The sequence below is a fragment of the Peromyscus californicus genome, unplaced genomic scaffold (assembly GCF_007827085.1).
Source record: "Peromyscus californicus insignis strain IS unplaced genomic scaffold, ASM782708v3 Scaffold_1__1_contigs__length_55948999, whole genome shotgun sequence".
Taxonomy (NCBI): domain Eukaryota; kingdom Metazoa; phylum Chordata; class Mammalia; order Rodentia; family Cricetidae; genus Peromyscus; species Peromyscus californicus.
Genome location: NW_026294492.1, coordinates 36,975,152 through 36,995,497, shown reverse-complemented (window position 1 = coordinate 36,995,497; position 20,346 = coordinate 36,975,152). Strand labels below are relative to the sequence as shown.

The following is a 20,346-nucleotide window of genomic DNA, read 5'->3' as shown; positions in this document are numbered from 1 at the left end:
AAATCTCCATCCCTCCTCTGCCCCTCCTTTGTCCTCTCCCTACATCTAGCACCATCCCCAGGTTTTCAGGGCCAGGGAAGCTTCCAGAAACACCTACAGGTAATAAGAGTGGCCGAGCCCTGACCCAGCTGGCTGGGGAGAACAGCCTTTTGCAATTAAGCTGGAGCAAATGGAGCTTTAATTGACCTGGAGAGTCAGAATTAAATGCCCTCAGTGGCAGCTCTTACAAGGGGTTTCCTCCAAGCCAGCTCACTCACAATCCTAACCACGATGCTATTCGAAGGACAGTGCTTCTTCACTGGAACAAGTTGGTTGTTTTTGTTTTTGTCCCTTTTTAAGGGATACAAAAAGATAGCATTTGAAAGGAATGGGGCAGAGAGGAATAGAGAAAGAGGTCACTTCATAGAACACTGAGGTCAGCCAAGGAAAGAGTCACTACTGTCAAGGCGGGAGCTGAACAATACAACACTTCCTCAGCCTCCAGCCAGGGACCTGCCTGGGATTTAAGACCAGAAGGTGCCACAGCCCATTCACTACTCTGGAGCTAAGACAGCACAAATCCAAGCCACCTTCCTGACGGGACACAGGGTCTGATACCACGAACAAACCCCAGCTAAGGAAACCAGGCCTATCAAGCTACTTAGTGTTCAGGAGCGAACATGGCTTGGCATGTAGACCTCATCAAGGAATACAGGTGGAGTCTACTATTTGCATACCCCTAAGGCAGACAGCATACTCATAGAGCCAAGGTTTGCCCCATGCTATCCTGCCTCCGTTTTTCTCCCGTGTCCAGAGGCGGGCTGGGAAGGGTCCTTCCTTAAGCAAATGCGGACAGTCCCAACACATGTTCAAAATGAGGAAGGAGGCCAGGCGAATGTTTAGGAGGGAAGCAAATTAAACATCCAGTTCAGTCATGCTCCCTGGACACTGGGAGAGTGTGGAAGGTGGGGGATGGTAAGCAGCGTGCTGAGAGGAGATGCCAGGACTCACAGTGTCCTTGCTGCTCTGACTTTTTGGCCAACATCAGAATCACCTGTCCAGCCTGGACTGACAGTGATTTCCCCACGCTTGTGATTTAGGAGATCAGGGGTAGATTCTAAGATTTGAGATAGATGCCTACCAAGTTCCCAGGCCATGTGAGGACCACACTTGGAGAAGCCAGTACATGGAGGAATCCAGTCTGGTGTTTTGTCCACCTGGGAAGCTCTGACTAGAAGAACAGGCACTGGCCTCCTCGGCAACCCCAGAAACAGACCCCATTGTACTTCCATCACGGGCCCCAGTCCAGATTTGATGCTCAGGGACTGTTTACTGGCTGGCTATAGAGGGATGCTCTCCTCTAGCCAGCTACCATGGAAAGCTAGAAGCCAGAGGATCTGGGAGCCTACGGGCCATGCAGATGGCCCAAGCAGGCAAACCATATATAGAGAGGCAGCAAGTGGCAGATGAAGACATGGGATGCATTTAGGGGACGTTTAGATGAAAGAGACAATTTCTTTTCAGTGCACACAATAGGCAATTTCTTTACTACCGTGGTACATCCGAAGGCCCAGACACACATCTGTGGAAAGGCAACTTCCCCTAAATAAGAAAACTCTAAAGCGATAAAAGAGAGACCTGAGGAGCCAGTGTGGGGCAGTTCCCCAAATGCAGGTCCAGTCAAGTGGGCAGAACAGGGCACATAAAGGGGCAAGGGGGATGCTATCTCTCAGGCCTGAGGCAAGTCCACTAACAATTCAACACAGGACACACGGCAAATGGCCCCAAGCTCTGTCCACTCATGAGCACCACCCCAGACATGCCCCTTTTAAGGAAGTACCGTGGTTTGTGGGCAAATAGACAAAACCATCTCAAGTTCATAGGAACAACATTTGCTGGAGCCATTTCAGCACCTGCCCGACATCCCACCTACAGAAACCAACCTACCAGCTCTTCTGTCGAGAAAAGCGATCGTCGTTTTTGCATGGCGGTCCACAACGGAGCAGGTGTCGTGGAACAAGGCATTTGCTCAGGGGCAAGCTGATAAGTGTCAACAAATACCAAGATCCCAGGAATTCCAGTCCCAAGTCCTGCCCTGGAAACTTGCCTTTTAATTTTTGCCAACTACATGGCCTAGAGCAAGGCACTTAACCTTCTTGACCCTGCAAAATAAGGCAAACACCACTAGCCTCCATGACTCACAGACGTGAGAAAACAAACGGGCAGGCCACAAGCTTGCACTGTGGGAAGACACCACTCAAGGCTGAGCCCCCAAGTCTACCCTGACTCCATCCATATATCTGGGGATCTGGAGAAGAGCTGGTTCACTTCCCCGGCCAGTCACCACAAAAGAAACAGCAACGATAAAGGCCTCCTCCTCGCTTACTTTTCTATTAAAATCAACAAGCAATGAAACAGCAGATTAGTATCTCTCTAATTACTAAGTTGTCAATCAAGAGGGAGAGAGTCCATAATTTAGTTATCAAGCCTACACCCCAAGCTGACAGCGACAGCAGGGATCCCAGGCCCATAAAGACACAAGTGGGACACCTCCCAGGCCTGCCCTCTCTCTCCTGCTTCCCACACCCCTGCCAAGACACGAGCTTTCGCTCACACACCCCACTGCATGGCCTCATTTATTGCCATGCTTCTTCTCACGCTTGCACTGAGTGGTACAGAGAGACTGGAGCTGCTGTGCTCACACAGGCTGGGCGGGGACAAGGAGCATGGGTGAGTGACCGGAAGGGAAAGCTGAACACGAAGCTTGTCCCAAGCCCCACCTGGTCACCCTAAGAAGAGAAGAAATCCCTGACTTGGCTCCCAAACCCTACCAGACAGTACTACCGCAACCCCATTGTATAGATGAGGACATCAGCTTGGGAGAGGTGAAGCTTCTTGGTGGGAAATGGCAGAGCCTGGCCAGGACTCTACAGCCCAATGAGACGGGTGCACCCTGGATGGTGGCGCTCTCCTGCCTCCTACCTTTCCCTCTGTCTCCCAAAGCAGCCATCCTGGCCAGGACTCTACAGCCCAATGAGACGGGTCCACCCTGGATGGCGGCATTCTCCTGCCTCCTACCTTTCCCTCTGTCTCCCAAAGCAGCCGTCCTCACCGGTACAGAGCATCCTGCAACATCGCTCTTCATCCAGCCTCCCCGTTGCACAACGCACGTCCCAGGGTCTCACACTCACCACCTTCCTTTTTCTCCCACCGAAGGCTGGAACAGAGCAGGCACCAAATGGGTTTCTCCAGCACCAAGGTGGTGTGGCACTCCTTGGAACTGGGCAACTACATATGAAATCCCTAATCCTTACGGCCACCCTGCAAGGTGAAAACTATCTCCCCAACCCACATAGAAGGAAAGGAGCTGGTGGGCTGATCTCAGCCACAGAATTTGGAGATCATCTGCAGAATCGGAAACACACCTTCCCACGCCCAATGACCTTCCGTTCAGGAGACCGGGGAGCAAAAGGCCTTGAAGATGCAGAGGCCTGAATCTGGTACCCTCCAAGCCTGGAGAGCCAGGTCAGAGACGAAATTGGTAGTTTGATGCCCCATCCATATGCCTGCTTCACTCCTCTTAGAGGTGACAGCTGAATCGGCAGGCAAGGAGGCTGTACCTGGTGCTCTTAGCCACGGGTTAGCTTTTAGCTGAGCAAGTGAAGAGCCAAATGACAACGAACTCATTTTAAGATTTATGTGCTGCCGGGGTGGGGGGGTGGGGGGGGGGGGTGGTGGCGGCGGCGGCAGCAGCGGCGGCGACGCACGCCTTTGATCCCAGCACTAACGAGGCAGAGCCAGGCGGATCTCTGTGAGTTCGAGGCCAGCCTGGTCTACAGAGCGAGAGCCAGGACAGGCACCAAAACCACACGGAGAACCCCTGTCTCGAAAAACCAAAAACAAAAAAGAAGATTTATGTGCCTAGCATCATGAAGCACTGGGCTGGGCTCTGGGGTGTGGAGGAGGAGGACACACAGTACCCTGCCAGCCTGGGGCTCGGGGAGGGTACGAAGCATTCACAGAGGCAATGACAGGCGGTGGTCCCAGACCACTCCCTGGGGCCCGGGAAGGGCTGGGACAGCTGGCCACCTACCACCTGCAGGCTTTCCTGAGTAGAGCAGCTCTAACAGGCACCGAAAGAGGAACAGGAAAGTGCTGAGGGCGAAGACAGCCACTCCCCAACCAAAGCGGGCCAAATTAGGGCAAAATCAACCCCCCTAGGGTGTAAGAGGAAATCGAGCCTATCACAGTTACAAATTGTTGATTTTTTTTTAAAGCTGCATTTGTAGTTTTTTGTTTGTTTGTTTGTTTGTTTGTCTGGTTTCTCTGCCTTTCTCCTCTTTGCAGCATCACTACCATGTCTGAGGCCTCGGGGGCACCTGCTGCTGCCAACAGGGGTGTCCTTGCCAGCAACTGACACTCCACGGCGAGCTCCCAGGATTCGCCATTTGCTCTCCTTTCCTGAAACCCCAAATTCCACAATGAAACCACAAAACTCCAATTCTCCAAAAGGCCCCTGACCTTAGCATGAGGCTACAAGTTCAAACCCCAGGACTGCAACCCCCGAAACAGTTAGTTCTGTGGTCCTATCACAGCACACATAACAATATATGCTCAGCCCCCCAAGACCCTCCACCTCACCAGCTCCCCGAGGCTGAAAGGCAGCATCTTGGTATGTCTATAGCACTCACGCTTAGCATACTCGTCAGGAAACATTAGTTAAGACTGGAAATGTCACCAGACCTCAGAAGAACCATGTTGGAAGTCCATCAAAGGGCCCAGAAAGGTTGAAGGACATCTGTGGCACAATCAGACACTGCCCCCACACTAAGTCCTTGCCTGCGAACCCAAGCTGGAGCCGAAACAGACCACCCGAGTCCCCCACAGGAAAACACACTGTCTTTTAAACAGCAACAACTTATGAATGGACAGAGGCCACCTACCTTCTCAACCCGGAGGAGGAAACCACCATGCCTGTGTGATACAGCGGCAGCCTGGGATATAAATAGCTTCTACAAAGGTTAGCAAAATGCAGACAAGAAATCTACGGTGGGTTACCAAGGGAAACCAGATGCTCAGTGCTACACCTCACCTGTTGCAGCTCCTATCTAGAGAGAGCCTCCTCAAGGCTCCTCTCACACTCCACTCCCTCAAGGATGGAATGCGGGGTAGGGCTAAAGGGAACCTGAAGCCTGGGGGGTGTGAGTGACCATTTCCTACCTACTTCTGTGCAATGCACACTTGCACTGAAGAAAATGTTTTTTTTTTGTTTGATTGTTTGTTTGTTTTCTGTCTCACATATCTCTTCCCATCAACTCACTCGCTTGCTGTTTCCTCTCTGGAAAAGTCTGCCTTGGAAAGGTGCGGTGAACAAGCCCTGCCTAAAGATGGGAGGCACGTGCTGTCCCATGAAATGCAGAAGAGGGGAGGGACCTCGTGTCTGCAGCCTTCAGTGGATGTTCCCTTTGTTGGAGGAAGTACCTCCCTGGGTACCCGGAGAGCTCCCAGGGTGGTGGTGGGGGAGGGAGGGGCCAGCTACAGCTGCTGGGTTATGACAAGTGTGAAGCAAATCTCATTTGTCATTGAAAAGCAACCCCAGGGGGGGACACTGGAGTAAGGTTATTTATAGCTCTCATGTATGCAACCCTGAACTCAGACGCTTAAGTTGCCAGATACAGCAACAGTGTACCTAAAGCACACTTGTGAACTTGGACACAGGGACAGCAGCGAACCCCACAACTTCAGGGATCCCAAACTCACCCCATCACACACCCTCCCGAGTGTCAGTACTCTGAGACCTGGGATAAAATGGATTTCAGTGTTTCCCTCTTCAGAGCACCAAGTTCTGCCTTCCTGCCAAGGATTAAGAGATCAGGCCTGGAGCCTGGGGCTAGAGTGCAGCCTGCCAAGCAGATCCCCGCTGGCTCTGGCACGTTTGGGCAGAGGGAAAGCTCCCTGCTTCCTTCCATTCCCAAGAGTAGAGGCTGTGGGGACAACCTCACCTTTCTAATCCCTTCCCAGAGCAGACAGAGGGCTAATGCAGAGTCTACACTGAAGGCCCAAAGCCAGGCACAAAAGGAGAAGTTCCACAGGGACAGGCAGAAAGCCAGACCTCCCTGAAAGGCCCCCAGGGTAGAGGAAGGTGCCTCAGTCAACTTCCACTCCAAAACACTTGGCAGTCAAAATGGCAAGCTGTCCTAGGACCACCCTGGGGCTCAGCCAAGCAGGGCAGGGGATTTCCCTTCAGCGGCAATACTTGTGAGTGAGCGGAGCATTGAGAGATGTCCCTAGACAAGGCACGTGGTGGGGACTGATGTCCAGCACACTCTTATACTCTCATTCTCCTTCTCTGCTAATCTCAGCAAAGGTCAAGCAGACAGCAGCCTGCTCAAGAAGGCCAAAGGTCACCACCTAACCACCCTCCCCTGACTGGTAGACTCCTAATATGTCAACCGGGCAAATGATGTTTATGGCTTTGGACTTGACTGGGGTCTCAAGGAGGCCAGGAGTAAAAAGTGGACTAGAGACGCCAACCTGCGGGAGACACTGCTGCATTTCTTTAAGTAGGTATGCCAAGCACCCCCACCCCCACACATGAGCAAACAGTTTGGAGAGAAGGCAAGTGCTTTCCAGGGCTATGATCTCCCTCCTCATCCCTCTGTCTCTGGAAAAAAAAGATCCAACAGAAACCTACATATGCCCCTTGCTTCTCACCTGCTGCACGGAACCCGAAACGATTTCTCTGGCTCCACACATCGGCTAATGCTGCTAAGATCCGGCCCTCTACTAGAATCTATCAACTTTAGGCATGATACATGTGTCCTGTTCCACTTGTGACCACCCCCCCCCCCATTACCCTGCCCACAGCGGAGCACAGTGATTTCTTGTGATACCATTTGCACGCCTACTATATACAAAGAACTGTGGATGCCAACTGTTTTTGCAAAGGTTAATGAATTTAAGGCAGCCTACAGCTCTGCGGTGTAGATGCTAATTATCTACATTTTACTATTACAGAGAAAGTAAATCACTCAGCTAGAGTTACACACAAGGTAGAAATCTGAACCCAAGACCTTTTGGTCCTGAAGCCCACAGGCTTTCCTCAATTTTCTAACTGGCTGAAAATTCTCACAGGTAAGTATATGCATGTATGTGTATGTATTTATTTTACCGCTATTAGTATCATAAAAGGAATCTGATAGCTAGCTACTCATAGAGATATGAGGTCTTAACAATCAATACAGAAATCTACCTAAGATGCATGCACAATCACTTGATCCAGACTCTTACATACACTCACACCAGCAGTGGCAGGCCTCTAACTTAAATGTTTTCTTTTGTGCACCCCACATGCTTAGCATGATACAACGGCCCTACTACGTTGTCTGATAATGGCTAAATTTGCTTGTTACCAATGCAGTGAATTATCGCTAACTTTAACCCCAAATCAAAAGTATTAGTCAGTGGGTGAAAAACCACCGTCGCCTACCATCAGGTGGCACAGGACCCTGATCAGATCCTCCCCACCCCCACCCTGTCTACTACCACCAAGAGAATGACTGTAAAACTTCAGGTACTCTATGCACACGAACAACCTGGCCGACCCAGGGGCATCTCGGCATGTCCCAGGACCTCAAATGGGAGTGATGCATGGGTCTTCATCTCAGCGGCAAGCTCTTGTGAGCTGCATGACCTGAGATGTGCATACATGGGCATATGGTTAAATTGTAACTGGATCTCTGTCTTAACAGACTTCTGACATTCACACGTCCTGTTTAACAAGGGGCATGTTTAAACACACACGATCATTGCAACAACGAAATGAGGTAGCATGAAAAGTTAAAAATAGAAACTCCCCGCCCCCCCAAAAAACCCTCTCATTTTCAACCAATGTCAACTTCTTATCTCTCAAGAGCACAACTTAAAAGTCCGTGGGGCCAGGTGGTGGTGGCGCACGCCTTAAATCCCAGCACTCGGGAGGCAGAGGTAAGCGGATCTCTGTGAGTTCGAGGCCAGCCTGGTCTACAGAGTGAGTTCCAGGAAAGGCTCCAAAGCTACACAGAAAAACCCTGTCTCGGAAAAACAAATAAATAAACAAACAAACAACAACAACAACAAAAAGTTGGTGGTATCTGGCTGAGTTCCACTCTTTACCTTCCATAACTGGTGAAGGTGGGGGCCGCTGAAGGAAGAGCCAAAACAGGCCCCCAAATCTGTGAATCAGACCTGGCTCTACTGGCCTGGGCACCTTCGATGACAGAGAGTGTCCTCTGGCCCTTTGAACTGCCAGCAGTTCCTCATCCTCAGATGTTCCAACAATGGTTTAGAAATCAGGGCCACATCAAGCCCCTCCCCCCCCAAAAAACCCCAACCTACAACATATTTCTAGACTCCAATATAGAATTTGAGAACGTACAATTCCGAAAGGCAAATCTAAACAGACAACACATATCTTTTCTTTCCTTCCTTCCTCCCTCCCTCCCTCCCTCCCTTCCTTCTTTCCTTCTTTCTTTCTTTTTTTAAATCTCCTGTTTAACAAAGAAGCCCAATGGCAGGACTCCCCCCAGAGCCGCTCTTAGTCCTTCAGTGGCTCACATGTCCTCAGGGTCCTTAAGTCTGCACAATACACAGAAACTTCTTCCTGAGACTTCAGGCCAACCAGCAGAGCTGAATTCTGCAAAACTTCATCACCTTAGCCCCAGCGGAAAGAAAGTGGGTCTGGCAAGGCGGGAGAGCTGGGTCAGGGAGAGAAAGAGAACGCCTTAATCCTTCAAGGAGAGCAGCCTGGCCCGTCTGCTTTGCAAGCACTCGCCAGAGGCCGAACGGAGAAGTGTTCCTTTCTGCACAATAACCTCTCCAAAGAAAACACGGTCACCTGGCCCTCCAGGGGAAGAAAGCTCTTCCTCCAAGACTCACGCTGAACTCTTAACCCTAGCCGCCCCGCACCCCAGGGAGTGGCTGATGGTTGTCGTTTCTTTCCTTTTCCCCTGTGGTCCTCTGCTAACACCACAAATTACGTTTTCAGGGACTGGAGTCCCAGAGTGCAACGATGTTGTAATAAACATAACCAGAACCAAATGCCTTCCCATCATGTTAGATGATGCCATTTCCCACCAATCAGGCTCCTCGGGCAGGCAGACCACTCACCAATGAGGGACCAGACAGAGGCTGCGAGGGGGAGACCTGGTCATCAGCAACTAAAAATAAGAGCGCTTCACCATTGGCCGCCCGGCGCCACTTTGCAACAGGAGTTGGGACCCACACACCAGGCAGCACACGTAACGCAAACAGTCCAAAAACTTTCACATCCCGGGGGTTCACACCGGTCTGCATTTTCTTTTTGGTTTGTGTCCTTAATTTTGCTGACTTAGGAAAAAACCTGATCCTGAAGGAGCCGCTGGAAGACACACCCTCCCACCTAGACACCTCAGTGTCTAAAGGCCCCTCACGGTCACACAGAATGGGCGAAAGGTGGGGGTTAAAGGAACCGGCCAGAGGCCAAGACACTCACCTGTCCAGCTGTGTCATAGAGTCCCAGGAGGTACTGCTTGCCCCCCACGGTGACGCTGACTGCAAGGACAGAAGTGGGGGGTAGGGAGAGACTCACAATGACCTGAGGTCGAGCAATTTCGTTTCCCACGGGACCCTCCTTTCCCAAATCACTGGCAGGCGTGTGGGTGCCCCCTGGGAGAGAACACCCCCTTTTTGTGTCCAGCCCACTGCCAAGCGGCGTGAGAGCTAGGTGGAATGTTGGACCCTTGCTATCCACCCCTCTTCTCCCAAGACCCATAGCCACGTCTACCCTAGTGTCCCCAAACGTCTTCCACACAGGGGCTTGGGGCAGTAAGGGAAGCGACCGTGGGAAGGTCAAGGAGGGCGCTCAGGGGACTGAGAAGTGTGGGAGAAGGGGCGAGGGGGAAGACAGGGAGGGGGTGGAAGTTGCTTCGAGGGGTGACCAGAGGCACGGTCTCGGGAGGTGGGGCCGCCAGGCAGAGGGCGCGGCGGGGGAGGGGAGCATGCTCAGGGGAGGCAGCCAGGGGGCTCAGCCAAAGTTGCTCCAAAGTTCCCGGCCGGGGATCAGCCCCTTAGTCAGCAGGACAGAGGCTTACCTGCGTAGTGGTCGAAGACAGTGGGCACGTACTCCTCGGGGAAGGCGTCGTTGGCATAGCTCATGAGCAGGCACGTCTTGCCCACCGCCCCGTCGCCGACCACCACGCACTTGAGCATCAGCGCGCCGGGCCCGTGAGCCATGCTGCGGTCGGCCGGCCTCGGGGCATGGTCCCCCCGGAGCCCCCGCCCCGGCCCCGGGCTCAGCCCCAGCCCGCCTGGGGGGTCCGCCGTCGCCGCCGCTCGGCGCAGCAGGGCCGCCCCCCCGGCCCCATGCAGCGGTTCCCCTCACCGGAGGGGAAGGTGCGGCGGGCCCGGGGCGCTGCCGCCGCCGCTTCGATCGCTGCCCGGCTCCCCGCCCTGGCCCGGCTCGCCGCGCTCGCCCGCTGGCCCCGCCGCTCGGCGCCCGAACCCGCTCCCCGGCCCGGCCTCCCCAGGAGGATCCGCCGGATCATAAGACTGTCCGGCCCCAGGGGAGTCGGCAACTTTGGGGAGGGCGGCGGAGGGGAGGGGCCAGGCGGCTCTGCCCGCCCCGCACCGCCCCGGCCCCCGCCCGCCTGGGCCGGGAGGAAGGCGGTCCCGGCTGCTCCCGAGAGCTGCGCGTCCCGCGCCCCGGCGCTCGCACCCGCGCCCGCCGTGGGGGCCCTGCCGCTCACCCTAGCCTGACTCCCCCGCGAGGCGGGCGCGGAGGCAGTGGAGGAGGCGCCCCGGAGCCGGGAGGACGGAGGGGGGGGGGGGGGGCTGGGGGAGGGGCTCTCGGGCAGCCGCTCGGGAGGAGCCCAGGGCTCCTCGCGAAAGTGCGGCCAGAGCCCGGAAGCGTCTGCAGGCCCTAGTTGCCGGGAGGAGACGTGGAGGCCTTTGGGGGAACCACGACGACTTCAACGGTGACGCAATTGTGCAAAATGATACAGATGTATCTATTTAAATTCTGCCTGGAAGGCAGGAGCCATCCTATGGGCCTGCAAGTGCTCCACGCAACTAGGAATCGGGAACAGCGGCCAAGAGGGTTATAAAAATAATTAATAACAATAATTAGAAAGGCGCGCGGAGGCTGAAAGGATGGTGGGGCTCTGGGCTGGAAAACTGGGACTCCTGGCTTATTGCTTGCTCTTCAGCATCAACACCCCACGCCTTTCGCAGCACGAGCTTGAGTCATTTTCTATGAAATTGGTGACTAAGAGAGATGCAGCATATTGCACCCCCAACCAGCCACAAAGGGGCGAGCCCTCGTCGGCAGACCGCAAATGTTATTTGTGCTCCCCCTGGAGGCGACATTGTCCGAGGCTTGCAAGCTTTCCCAAAGGTCTCTCCAAAAGTATTCGGTTGTGATCCTTGAGATAGGATGTGTCCTCATGCTCTCTGAGATTTGGCCTGAGATCCAGGGCCAACTCTGCGCCTCTGTCTGGCAAGTCCGGTAACACTTGTCTGGCCAGGGCCATTCTGTGACCCAGGGCTGCTTTAAACTTATGGTACTGGGGCGAAGGCGCATTCTGCGCTGACCCCGCACTGCACCCCATCCTCGGCTTGCTGACAGGGACATCACTTCCACACACTGATTCACAGTGGTAGAAATTGCTGTGTTGAGAGGTACGTGGGGTCATTTAGACCCTCGTCCTAGGGTTTTGGGTGAGGAAACTGGTACCTGGGAAGTGGTTACAAAAAGGCTTCCTTTTTACTCCTGGCGTCAAGGACTTCAGGAGCACTTGGGGGAAAACGCTTACTATAATGTCCTCATTTCATTTTCACGATCCCCAGGGGCCAATACTCAAATCCTACACCCGATTTCAATTCTACCGGGAAGATTTCGAGTATCGTTTAAAGTTCCTTGTGAACGTATACCCTTCCCATTGCATTTGAGTGGAGGTTCTTGCATTGGCCGCATTGATAAATCCAAAGTTACTTCATAAATTCTCAAAGGCTAAGAACGGCAACCAATTGCCTTGAAGTCAGATCTTGCCACGTTTCTGTGGAGGGGAGGAGAGGAAGGTTTGCTGCTTGAAAGACCATTAGCTCAGGGCGCATTTGCAGAGGCTAGTATTCTGAAAGGAGGATCTGTGGAAGAAGTTAAAGAGCTGTGGGAGCCAGCTCTGCCGGAAAGCTGAATTTGGTCCAAACACCACAAGTTAGCAGCGTGGCTGCCTTTCTCTGGGCCTCAGTTTTCTGCTCTAAAAAGCGTAAGCTCATCACACAGGGACCCCAGGTTCTGGATGGCTGTGGGAAGCTCTGGGAATCTCAGAGCACACTCCAAGTTGGGAACTGATGTGTGATGAATCATGCAGTGGTGATTTCATTGGCGACAGTGACCTCATTCCCTTGGCCCACAGTAATGCCAAACAGACTGCCAAGAATATTAGAGCTCTGGGGACGGTCACACCTGGTATGGATATGGATTGGAAAAGGGGGTGGGGGAGTCATCCGGAATGCTACCTAGTCAGCCCCTGCTCCCTTCAAACTGGAATCATTAGACCTCTGCAAGACCCTCGATTTCTCATGGGAAAAAAAAAAAAAAAAAAAAGAGAATGCCCAAGTGGTAAAACAGAACAAAACCAAAAACAGTTCTCAAATGTCAAGGACTCGGGACAGGAAGAGACTTTGTTCCTAAGCATCCCATAGGCCTCCGCTTTTTTTCCCCTTTTGTTTGAACAGTGAACATTGAAACAGACACAGGTCTGTGTGGGAACAGTGAACTTGTCTAGGCAGCCTTCTCTTTTTCCTCTACTCCTTCCTTCCTCCTCCTCATTGATTCATCAGTACTTCATTTAACAAGCATGAATTGAGGTCGCCTAGAAGCCAGGCTTTCTTCCTGGCCAGGGGACTTGGAGCTGGCAAGCCACCCTCACTAGAGGGGGAGCGGAAAGGAGCTGATGTGCAAACAGATAATTGCTATATAACGTAATCAGTACTGTGGTAGAGGAGAAAGAACGGTCTTCTAGGAGAGGCAAGGAGGCAGTATCGCATGGCTGTGGGTGTGCCGAGAAGGGATTTGCGGAAGTGGTATCGTTGGCCTGGGGCTCCTGAGGCTAATAGGGGAAGGCCTGGGAAAAGCAGACAGCATGCCCTGGCCAAGGAAGAGCAGCACACAATTTCTTGGGGATGGCGACCATCTGCGGTGGACAGAGGGCAGGCTTAGCAGTGCGTAGGAGCTGATGATACTTCTTGTTTGTCAAACCTTATTCCCACAGGGACGCATACAATCAGAGAGGTTCACCTTTGTCTACGTAGCAAGAGACGAAGGCACCGTCTAGGGAGCGGCGGTCCTAAAAGCAAGGGTGCAGTGAACGAGGAGGAGATTGGCCGAGCACTGTTGTGTGTGGTACCTGTGTTGTGCTGCATACTTGGAGGTCAGTGGTGTAGATAATCTCATTTTGTCTCTAAAATGACTATGCAGGAAAGGACTTGTAGACAGCAGCTATTAGTTGGCCTGCCTAGGACAGCACCACTTGCTTCTGACAAATATTCTTCGTAATTTCCATCTTCTGTCATCGTGTGGCTTGACAGGAAACTCTCTTCTTACACAGCCTACCCGAACCCCCGAGGACTAGCCCTACATGGGTACCGAATCCAAGGCAAGACAAGACACAAACTTCCTGAAGTTTTTGAGTTGGGGGCTCACAGCAGGACTGTCTCCTCTTTCACGGCAGAGCTGGCTTGTGTGGATCTGAACACGGTTGGATACTCAGGAACCAGTCAGTGCAAGAAAATAAAAGCCAGAAAGCCGAGAGAAGCAACGATGGGCGGGCGCCGCCCTCAAGTCTGCGCACATGCATTCCCACAAATGTGCGCACAGGCAAAGGTCGTGTAGGTCATTTAAGTTCGGGATTCTATTGTTCCCGAGGCCTTACTGGCTCTTCAGATGGACAAACGGAGCTAATTCAGCCCTCACGTTGCCTAATGGACTGAAGTTAGTTTTCAGCCACTGGTAACCAAAGGAATTCCGACTCTTCCAGTGTTCCCCATGATAAGCTTAGGTACGACTATGCAAAGACGTTTAGACACTTGCCCAGTGACACAGCCAAGCGACAGGGCTAAGGTTGGACATGTCTTCCACTCTCCTGCCACTGGGTGTATGTTCCACGGCAATGCATCCAAGACTATAGACAAAGAAAAACGACAAATTCAGGTCTGTCATCTGAGACCACCCTGGGACTAGAGCATGGGCTTGGCGAATCGGAGACCGGACAGAGGGAGGAGGGGAGAAATCATGTAAGGCTGAATGAAGTGGGGCTGGAGAGATGGCTCAGAGGTTAAAAGCACTAGCTGCTGCTCTCCCAGAGGTCCTGAGTTCAATTCCCAGCACCCACATGGTAGCTCACAACTGTCTATGAGATATGGTGCCTTCTTCTGGCATACAGGCGGAACATTATATACATAATAAATAAATAAATCTTTTTAAAAAAGGATTGAATGAAGCATTGCCGTGAACATGAAGAAGAGAGGGAGGTGCCAGAATGTTCCTATGACAGAAATCCATGGGTTTATAACAGTATGGGGAGGGAATGTATCTTCCATTTACTGCTCTGACCAGCAGACTTTCCTTGACTCACTAATTAAAAGCCCCGGACTTCATCTGATTGGATAAATTCAGTTCATCTTAAAACCAGTCATGGTAGTGAAACGTTGGGTAGCTTTTGCCTAACCCCTGGGCTTCATTCATAAAACCATCGTTGTGAGAAGGGGTTGGGACCATTTTGATTGACTCTATCAGCCCTTACTACTGAGGCATGGGCTTCGTTTGGACTAGATTCTGGGCTTCCTACGTGATGGGCAGCAGTTATGAAGGAGACTCTGCTGGAGGGGCAGCCAGCAACATCCCTTCCATCTGGGTTGTTGCTCACCTGAGTTCCTAGGTCTCCCAATGCTACAGTGGAAATGATCGTTTTCAAGGGAGAATTGAAGTGTGTGTCAGGTCAGGTGCAGAGGAAGAAGATGAGATGGATCCACATCAGATCCATGATCTGTTGCCAATTCCGGTCTGTTGGGTTGTCTCTACAGGAGCCCATGCTCACTCCAAGTCTTGGTGTGTTTCTCCTCCCTCTCTGAAATTCCTTCTGAGAAGTTATCAATAAGGAAGTGAAGTGATCATCATCCTTCATGACACTGCTTTCTCTTACACATCATCCCTGTGTTCACATTGAGCCACGTAACTGCCGAGGACTTGCCTGCCACACAGATCTTACTGACTTCATGTCATCCGGCCATATGCCATGCCTATTTATCTACACCTCCCGTCTGCATCGCTTTCTTTGGTAACAGACATTGCATGGTATTTTTGAGCTGGGGTACTAATGGCTTAAACACTGTAGTGAGTTCTTAAAAGTCATTGAACCTCAATGATTAGAATAATAAAAACCAAATCTAATAAAATTGCCTCACTTGGTTTTCATTTCCAAGTGAATGTAACTAGATCCCCCTTTCCAGTTCAGTACCTCCCAGAAATTCAGGATTATACCCCAGACACTGAGGATTCAGGCTGAAGTACCTGCCACTCGTAATGTTCTGCCTCATTCTGCCTTGCGCTATACCCTGGGCTTAGGAGAGCAGCCATTGGGACTGGCAGTATCACCACCCCCTTGCTAGACTGTAGGAGAGGACACGTCCTCAGAGGTTGCTGGAATGAAATACTCACATAATTTGGGAATTGTCCTCTTTCATAGCTTCAAAGAAGGGTGGCTGACAGATTTCTCTGAGAAATTGAAGTCAGTATTTTATCCCATGCATCAATACTGAGTGGTGTAATTGAGTTCCTGGTTCAGAAGTGACAGATACATGGATTGTTTAGATATAGGTGGCAGCAATGATACCTACCAGTCAAACTCATCTGTGGCTGTTCTTTCATAGTAGATGTTTTGGTCAGTGGACATCAGAACCACATTTTGAATGTAGAGCATCTTCTGGTTCAGTGGTTCTCACCCTGTGGGTCGTGACCCCCTTGGGGCCGCATATCAGGTAGTTAAATTACGATTCACAACAGTAGCAAAATGACAGTTTTGAAGTAGTAATGAAATCATTTTATTGGGGGGGTGGGGTCACCACAACATGAAGAACTGTATTAAAGGGTCACAGCATTAGGAAGGTTGAGAACCATTGGTCTAGTTTGTGAGTCTCAGTGGGAAGAGAAGAGCTTACCCTAAAACAGACACTGCAGATGTCTGTCCAATCTTTGCCAAATTCATGAGTTAGTGACACTTGGGTTAAATATAAGCCATGTGCTCTCTGGAGTTCAGGATCATGGTGGGTACGTAAGTCAGTTTCTGACCCGGGAAGTGGCACCTCGGGGCAGGCAGTGGTTGTAGATGTGGTATGATTGAATTCCTGGTTCAGAAGTGGCAGGTGGCACAGGGGTTGTCGAAAGCGAGGTGGCGGGAATGGTGCCGGAAGTGGCAGGTGTGTGCCGGACACAGTTCCCATCTTCCACAGTTTCTCCAGCCCTTCGACAGCCCTGCACGCGGTTTATGACTCTCCTAAGATTCTCCATGCCTTTTCTGTTTAATCAGACATCGTTTCTGTTGTTTGCAACCCAACCTCCTAAGAAAGGAGTGGAAGACTACATCGGACGCATTTGCGTAAGCCATGTAGCTGTGCTCACTTCTACTGTAGCAAGCAACAGTACTGGACCAATCTTCCTGGTGCAAAGAACTTGAAAATGGCACCAAGTGCAAAAAGCCGTTGTGTGGTAGTTTAAGTGTAACTGACCCCCATAATCTCATAGGGATTGACCCTATTAGGAGGTGTGGCTTTGTTGAAGTGGGTATGACCTTGTTGGAGGAAGTGTGTCACTATGGGGGCGGGCTTTGATGTTTCCTATGCTCAGGATACCACCCAGTGTCTCAGTCGACTTCCTGTTGCCTGCAAGATGTAGGACTCTCAGCTGCTTCTCCAGCACCATGTTCTGCTTGCACGCCGTCATGCTCCCTGTCGTGATAATAATGGACTGAACCTCTGAACTGTAAGCTGCCACCACAATTAAGTTTTCCTTTACGAAAAAAAAATTTTTTTTAAAAACCCCACTTCCTAATAGAATCACTGAAAATCAGTAATAAAAAGAAGAAAAACTGAGAACAAAAAAGAGAAAAGACTGGTAGAAATAACTGGCTTCTCGTCTAAAATAATGCAAGCAGGAGTTTAGTGTCAGGGAATCTTTATAGTATTGAAAAGAAGGAAAAGAAAGCATCATAATTTGGATTCCACATCTAGCTAAAACTATCCTTCAAAATGGAAGGCAAAAGAAATTTTTTCCAGATATCAAAAATATAATTAAAATTATTTTATTTCTTCTTATGTATATGGGTGTTTTGCCTATATGCACCACTTGCATGTCTGATGCCCAAGGGGGACAGAAACAGGCATCAGATTCCCTGGGACTGGACTTACAAACAGTTGTGAGTGCTGGGAATTGAACCTGAGTCCTCTGGAAGAGCAGCCAATGCCTACACTCCTGAGCTGTCTCTCTGGGCTCTTAAAGAATTTTTTCCAACCATAAGATCCTCACTCTAAAAATTTTAAGAAAGTTCTGCTGAAAAGTCAGATCTATACAATGAAATTAAGAGTTCAGAAATAATAACAATATGTAGACAAATAAAGGACACTTTGCCACTTAAAAAACAATTAAGATAATTGACTATCTAAAGCAAAAATACAGGCTTTTGCATAGTTTATAGCATCTGTAGAAATAGAATAATCATAAGAATAACAACACACCAATAGAAAAACAGCAGTGTATTATGGTAAAATGTCCTACATCGTGCCTTAAATAGTGCTATGGCAGTCTGAATGAGAATGGCCCCCATAGGCTCTTATGTTTGAATACTTGGTCCCCAGTTGATGGGGCTGTTTGAGAAGGATTAGGAGGTGTGGCCTCGTTGGCCATAGTGTATCATCTGGGTGGGCTCTGAGGCTTCAAATACTTCCACTTCATGCCCTGTGCTCTACCTAGCTCAGCTCTCAGCTTCTGCTCCTTCACTCACCATCGTGAATTCTAACCCTCTGGAACCATAAGCCCCAAATCAACTCTTCTACAACCTGCCTTGGTCATGGTGTTTTATCACATCAATAGATATAGTATTATCGAGGGTTGTCTCCATCAGTCTATTCCTGTTCTTATTTTTAAAATGTGTTAGAGTGACTAATTTATAAATAACAGAAGCATGCTGCTCATATAGCTAGCTTGGGAAATTCAGGATCCAAACACTGGCAGACTTTACTATGTCTGGAAAAGGCTCACTCTCTGCTACCAAGATGGCACTTCATTTCGGCATCTACTCTGGGGGAACAGGAGGGCAAAGAGAGAATGAAAAAAGATGAGGTGTATATGAACCCACAAGACCTTTTTATAAGAGTACTCGCTGCATCCATAAGTTCTTTGCCCTTCAAAATCATATTAGGAATAATAGCACATCATGTCTAAGAATACCATGGCAACCAGGCCATGGAAATGGGGATGTAGACATGAGAACCTTTGCATTTAGGAACCTAAAAAGGCAAGCTATTTGTTCTTTGAATGGGGGAAAGAGGAGATTCTGGCTTCCTAATACATAAGTAAATGCCTAACGAGGACCATGACCAGCCCAACCACCATCCTGGCAGAGCACCCTGAGCATGCCGTTAGCTTCTGTTTGGTTCTGTTTACTTTCCTGCCACCATCCGGTCTCTCACACATCCAGGTATCTTGGTCCCACAGGGCAGAGAGCATTGGGCATAGGTGGTATCAGGTATGGGAAGAGAAACACTTTTGTCCTACTGTTCTGCAGACCTTCAACTAAGCATGGGGACTTTCAGAAGTTTCCATGGATCCAGAGCTAACTTATAGCTTATAACATCCCATGTGCTATGGCTAAACAGGTTTAAAGGTACTAAAATAGTTTTGTCTCGCTGGGTAAACACTCTCTGCCTTGAGTTCCCCCAGGAAAGTTATCCCAAGCCTTTCTCTGGCTCCCTGTGACCTCCCTTTTCAGTATCTGGAGGGTTAATGCCTGGCTCAGCAGAGGGCTTTGGGACGCAGCTCCAGAAGGCAGGACCACTCTGGTTGGTCTCATCTTTCACTTGGGTATAAGTTAGAATCATGACAGCCTTATAGACAGTCACCTCTTTGAGTAGACTAGTCTCAGAGGCCTCCAGACAAATCCAGGTAACTACCTCAAACTCTCTAACTTCCTGTGGAGCTCTGTGTCCCAGCAATGTAGGCTGTATGGGAGCCCAGCAAGAGCAGGCCACTGTCACCTCCGTTGTCACAGTCGGTCATCTCTCATTCCGACAAAGGGTTGAGAACACCCAAGGTTGTTGGCAGTTTATGGAGTGAGTAGCCGTGATGACATTGCTGCGTCCCGCTGCCTCCATAGGAAGCACTGGGATGAGTAAGGAAAAGTCCCTGAAGAGACCCTGGATATGGGGTGAGGGACAATGTCAGATAGACATTTACATTCTCTTCCTTGCAAACCAGAACTTGCCCTGTGCCGGGGGTTGAGCTGTGTCCCTCTAAAGAGGTGAAACCAGGACTATCATGATGAGAGTGAATTTGGTTATCAGAGCATGCTCTGAATATGTCACTTAAGGCTGAGGACTAATAGCAGACATGGCCACTGTGTGCCTCCGAGGTTGAATATTTGTATTCCTTCTCAGCTTGCAGCTGGAATCCTGGACAGATAGCGCTCTCTGAGGAGCTATATCACAGGGCTACTCACTCACCTCACCCTTAGGTCTAGTCCTCTGGAGGCTTCCTGGGATCTCTGACCTAGGTCCACTTCCCCATAGGTGGTTAGTGGAGTCCAGTTCTATGTAAGGTCAGAGGTGAGGGACTTTGGAAGTGAGGCCAGGGAAGTTACGCTTTGTAATAACAAACTCACCCAGGACCTTCCAGAGCTTGTTCAGCCTTCTCATCTTTAGCCTTTTCAGTTCCATCGTGAGGGTAACAGCATCCCTCTTTCACAGATGTGGCTTCTTTGTGTCAAAGTCAGGTCATCTGACCCTATGTTGGTTAATTTTAGTCAATTTGACACACACTAGTGTCACCCAAGAAGAGGCAATCTCAATTAAAGAAATGTCCCTATCAGACTGGCCTATGGGCACGTCTGTTGAGCATTTTCTTGATTAATGGTTAATGTAGGATGGCTCAGCCCACCGTGGGTGGTGCCATCCCCTGGACAAGTGGAATTGTATACAACCCATCCCCTGGGTTGTGTGAGAAAGCAGGGCTGAGCAAGCCATGGAGCAGCACTCCTCCATGTCTTCTGCTCCAGTCCCTGCGTCCAGGTTCCTGCTTTGACT

At 50.5% G+C, this 20,346-nt stretch overlaps 3 protein-coding genes across 4 annotated transcripts in view; 1 reads left to right on the top strand and 2 right to left on the bottom strand.

Moving 5' to 3' along the window:
- Positions 1-10,315, bottom strand: part of Rhoq (ras homolog family member Q) — a 34,292-nt gene extending 23,977 nt beyond the window's left edge. Inside the window, exons 1-2 of the mRNA XM_052746496.1 lie at positions 10,089-10,315; positions 9,491-9,549 (exon numbers count right to left, since the gene is read on the bottom strand). Of these exons, the coding sequence (XP_052602456.1) occupies positions 9,491-9,549; positions 10,089-10,230 (201 nt within the window). The 5' untranslated portion in view covers positions 10,231-10,315. The remainder of the gene's footprint in view (positions 1-9,490; positions 9,550-10,088) is intronic.
- On the bottom strand, positions 10,290-10,964 carry LOC128116071 (protein enabled homolog; the record flags this gene model as incomplete). Its single annotated transcript, XM_052747347.1, has 1 exon — positions 10,290-10,964. A coding segment is annotated over one exon (675 nt), but the record flags the coding sequence as incomplete, so codon positions are not given.
- Positions 10,853-17,257, top strand: LOC128115612 (uncharacterized). Of its 2 annotated transcripts, none has more exons than XM_052746485.1 (3): positions 10,853-11,389; positions 13,269-13,427; positions 16,898-17,257. In XM_052746485.1, the coding sequence occupies exons 1-3, from the start codon at positions 11,146-11,148 to the stop codon at positions 17,005-17,007; spliced, it is 513 nt and encodes a 170-aa protein (XP_052602445.1). In that variant the 5' UTR covers positions 10,853-11,145; the 3' UTR covers positions 17,008-17,257. The 2 variants fall into 2 exon arrangements, with proteins under 2 accessions (XP_052602445.1, XP_052602444.1); XM_052746484.1 differs by lacking the exon at positions 16,898-17,257 and adding an exon at positions 13,605-15,944.
- Positions 17,258-20,346: the final 3,089 nt, after the last annotated feature.

Coding starts and splice junctions, on each gene's coding strand:
- LOC128115612 (XM_052746484.1), top strand. CDS start 11,146: ATGGTGGGGCTCTGGGCTGGAAAACTGGGACTCCTGGCTTATTGCTTG. Junction 11,390..13,268: donor GCTTGCAAGCTTTCCCAAAG/GTCTCTCCAAAA, acceptor TTATTCCCACAG/GGACGCATACAATCAGAGAG. Junction 13,428..13,604: donor GTTGTGCTGCATACTTGGAG/GTCAGTGGTGTA, acceptor CTTCTTACACAG/CCTACCCGAACCCCCGAGGA.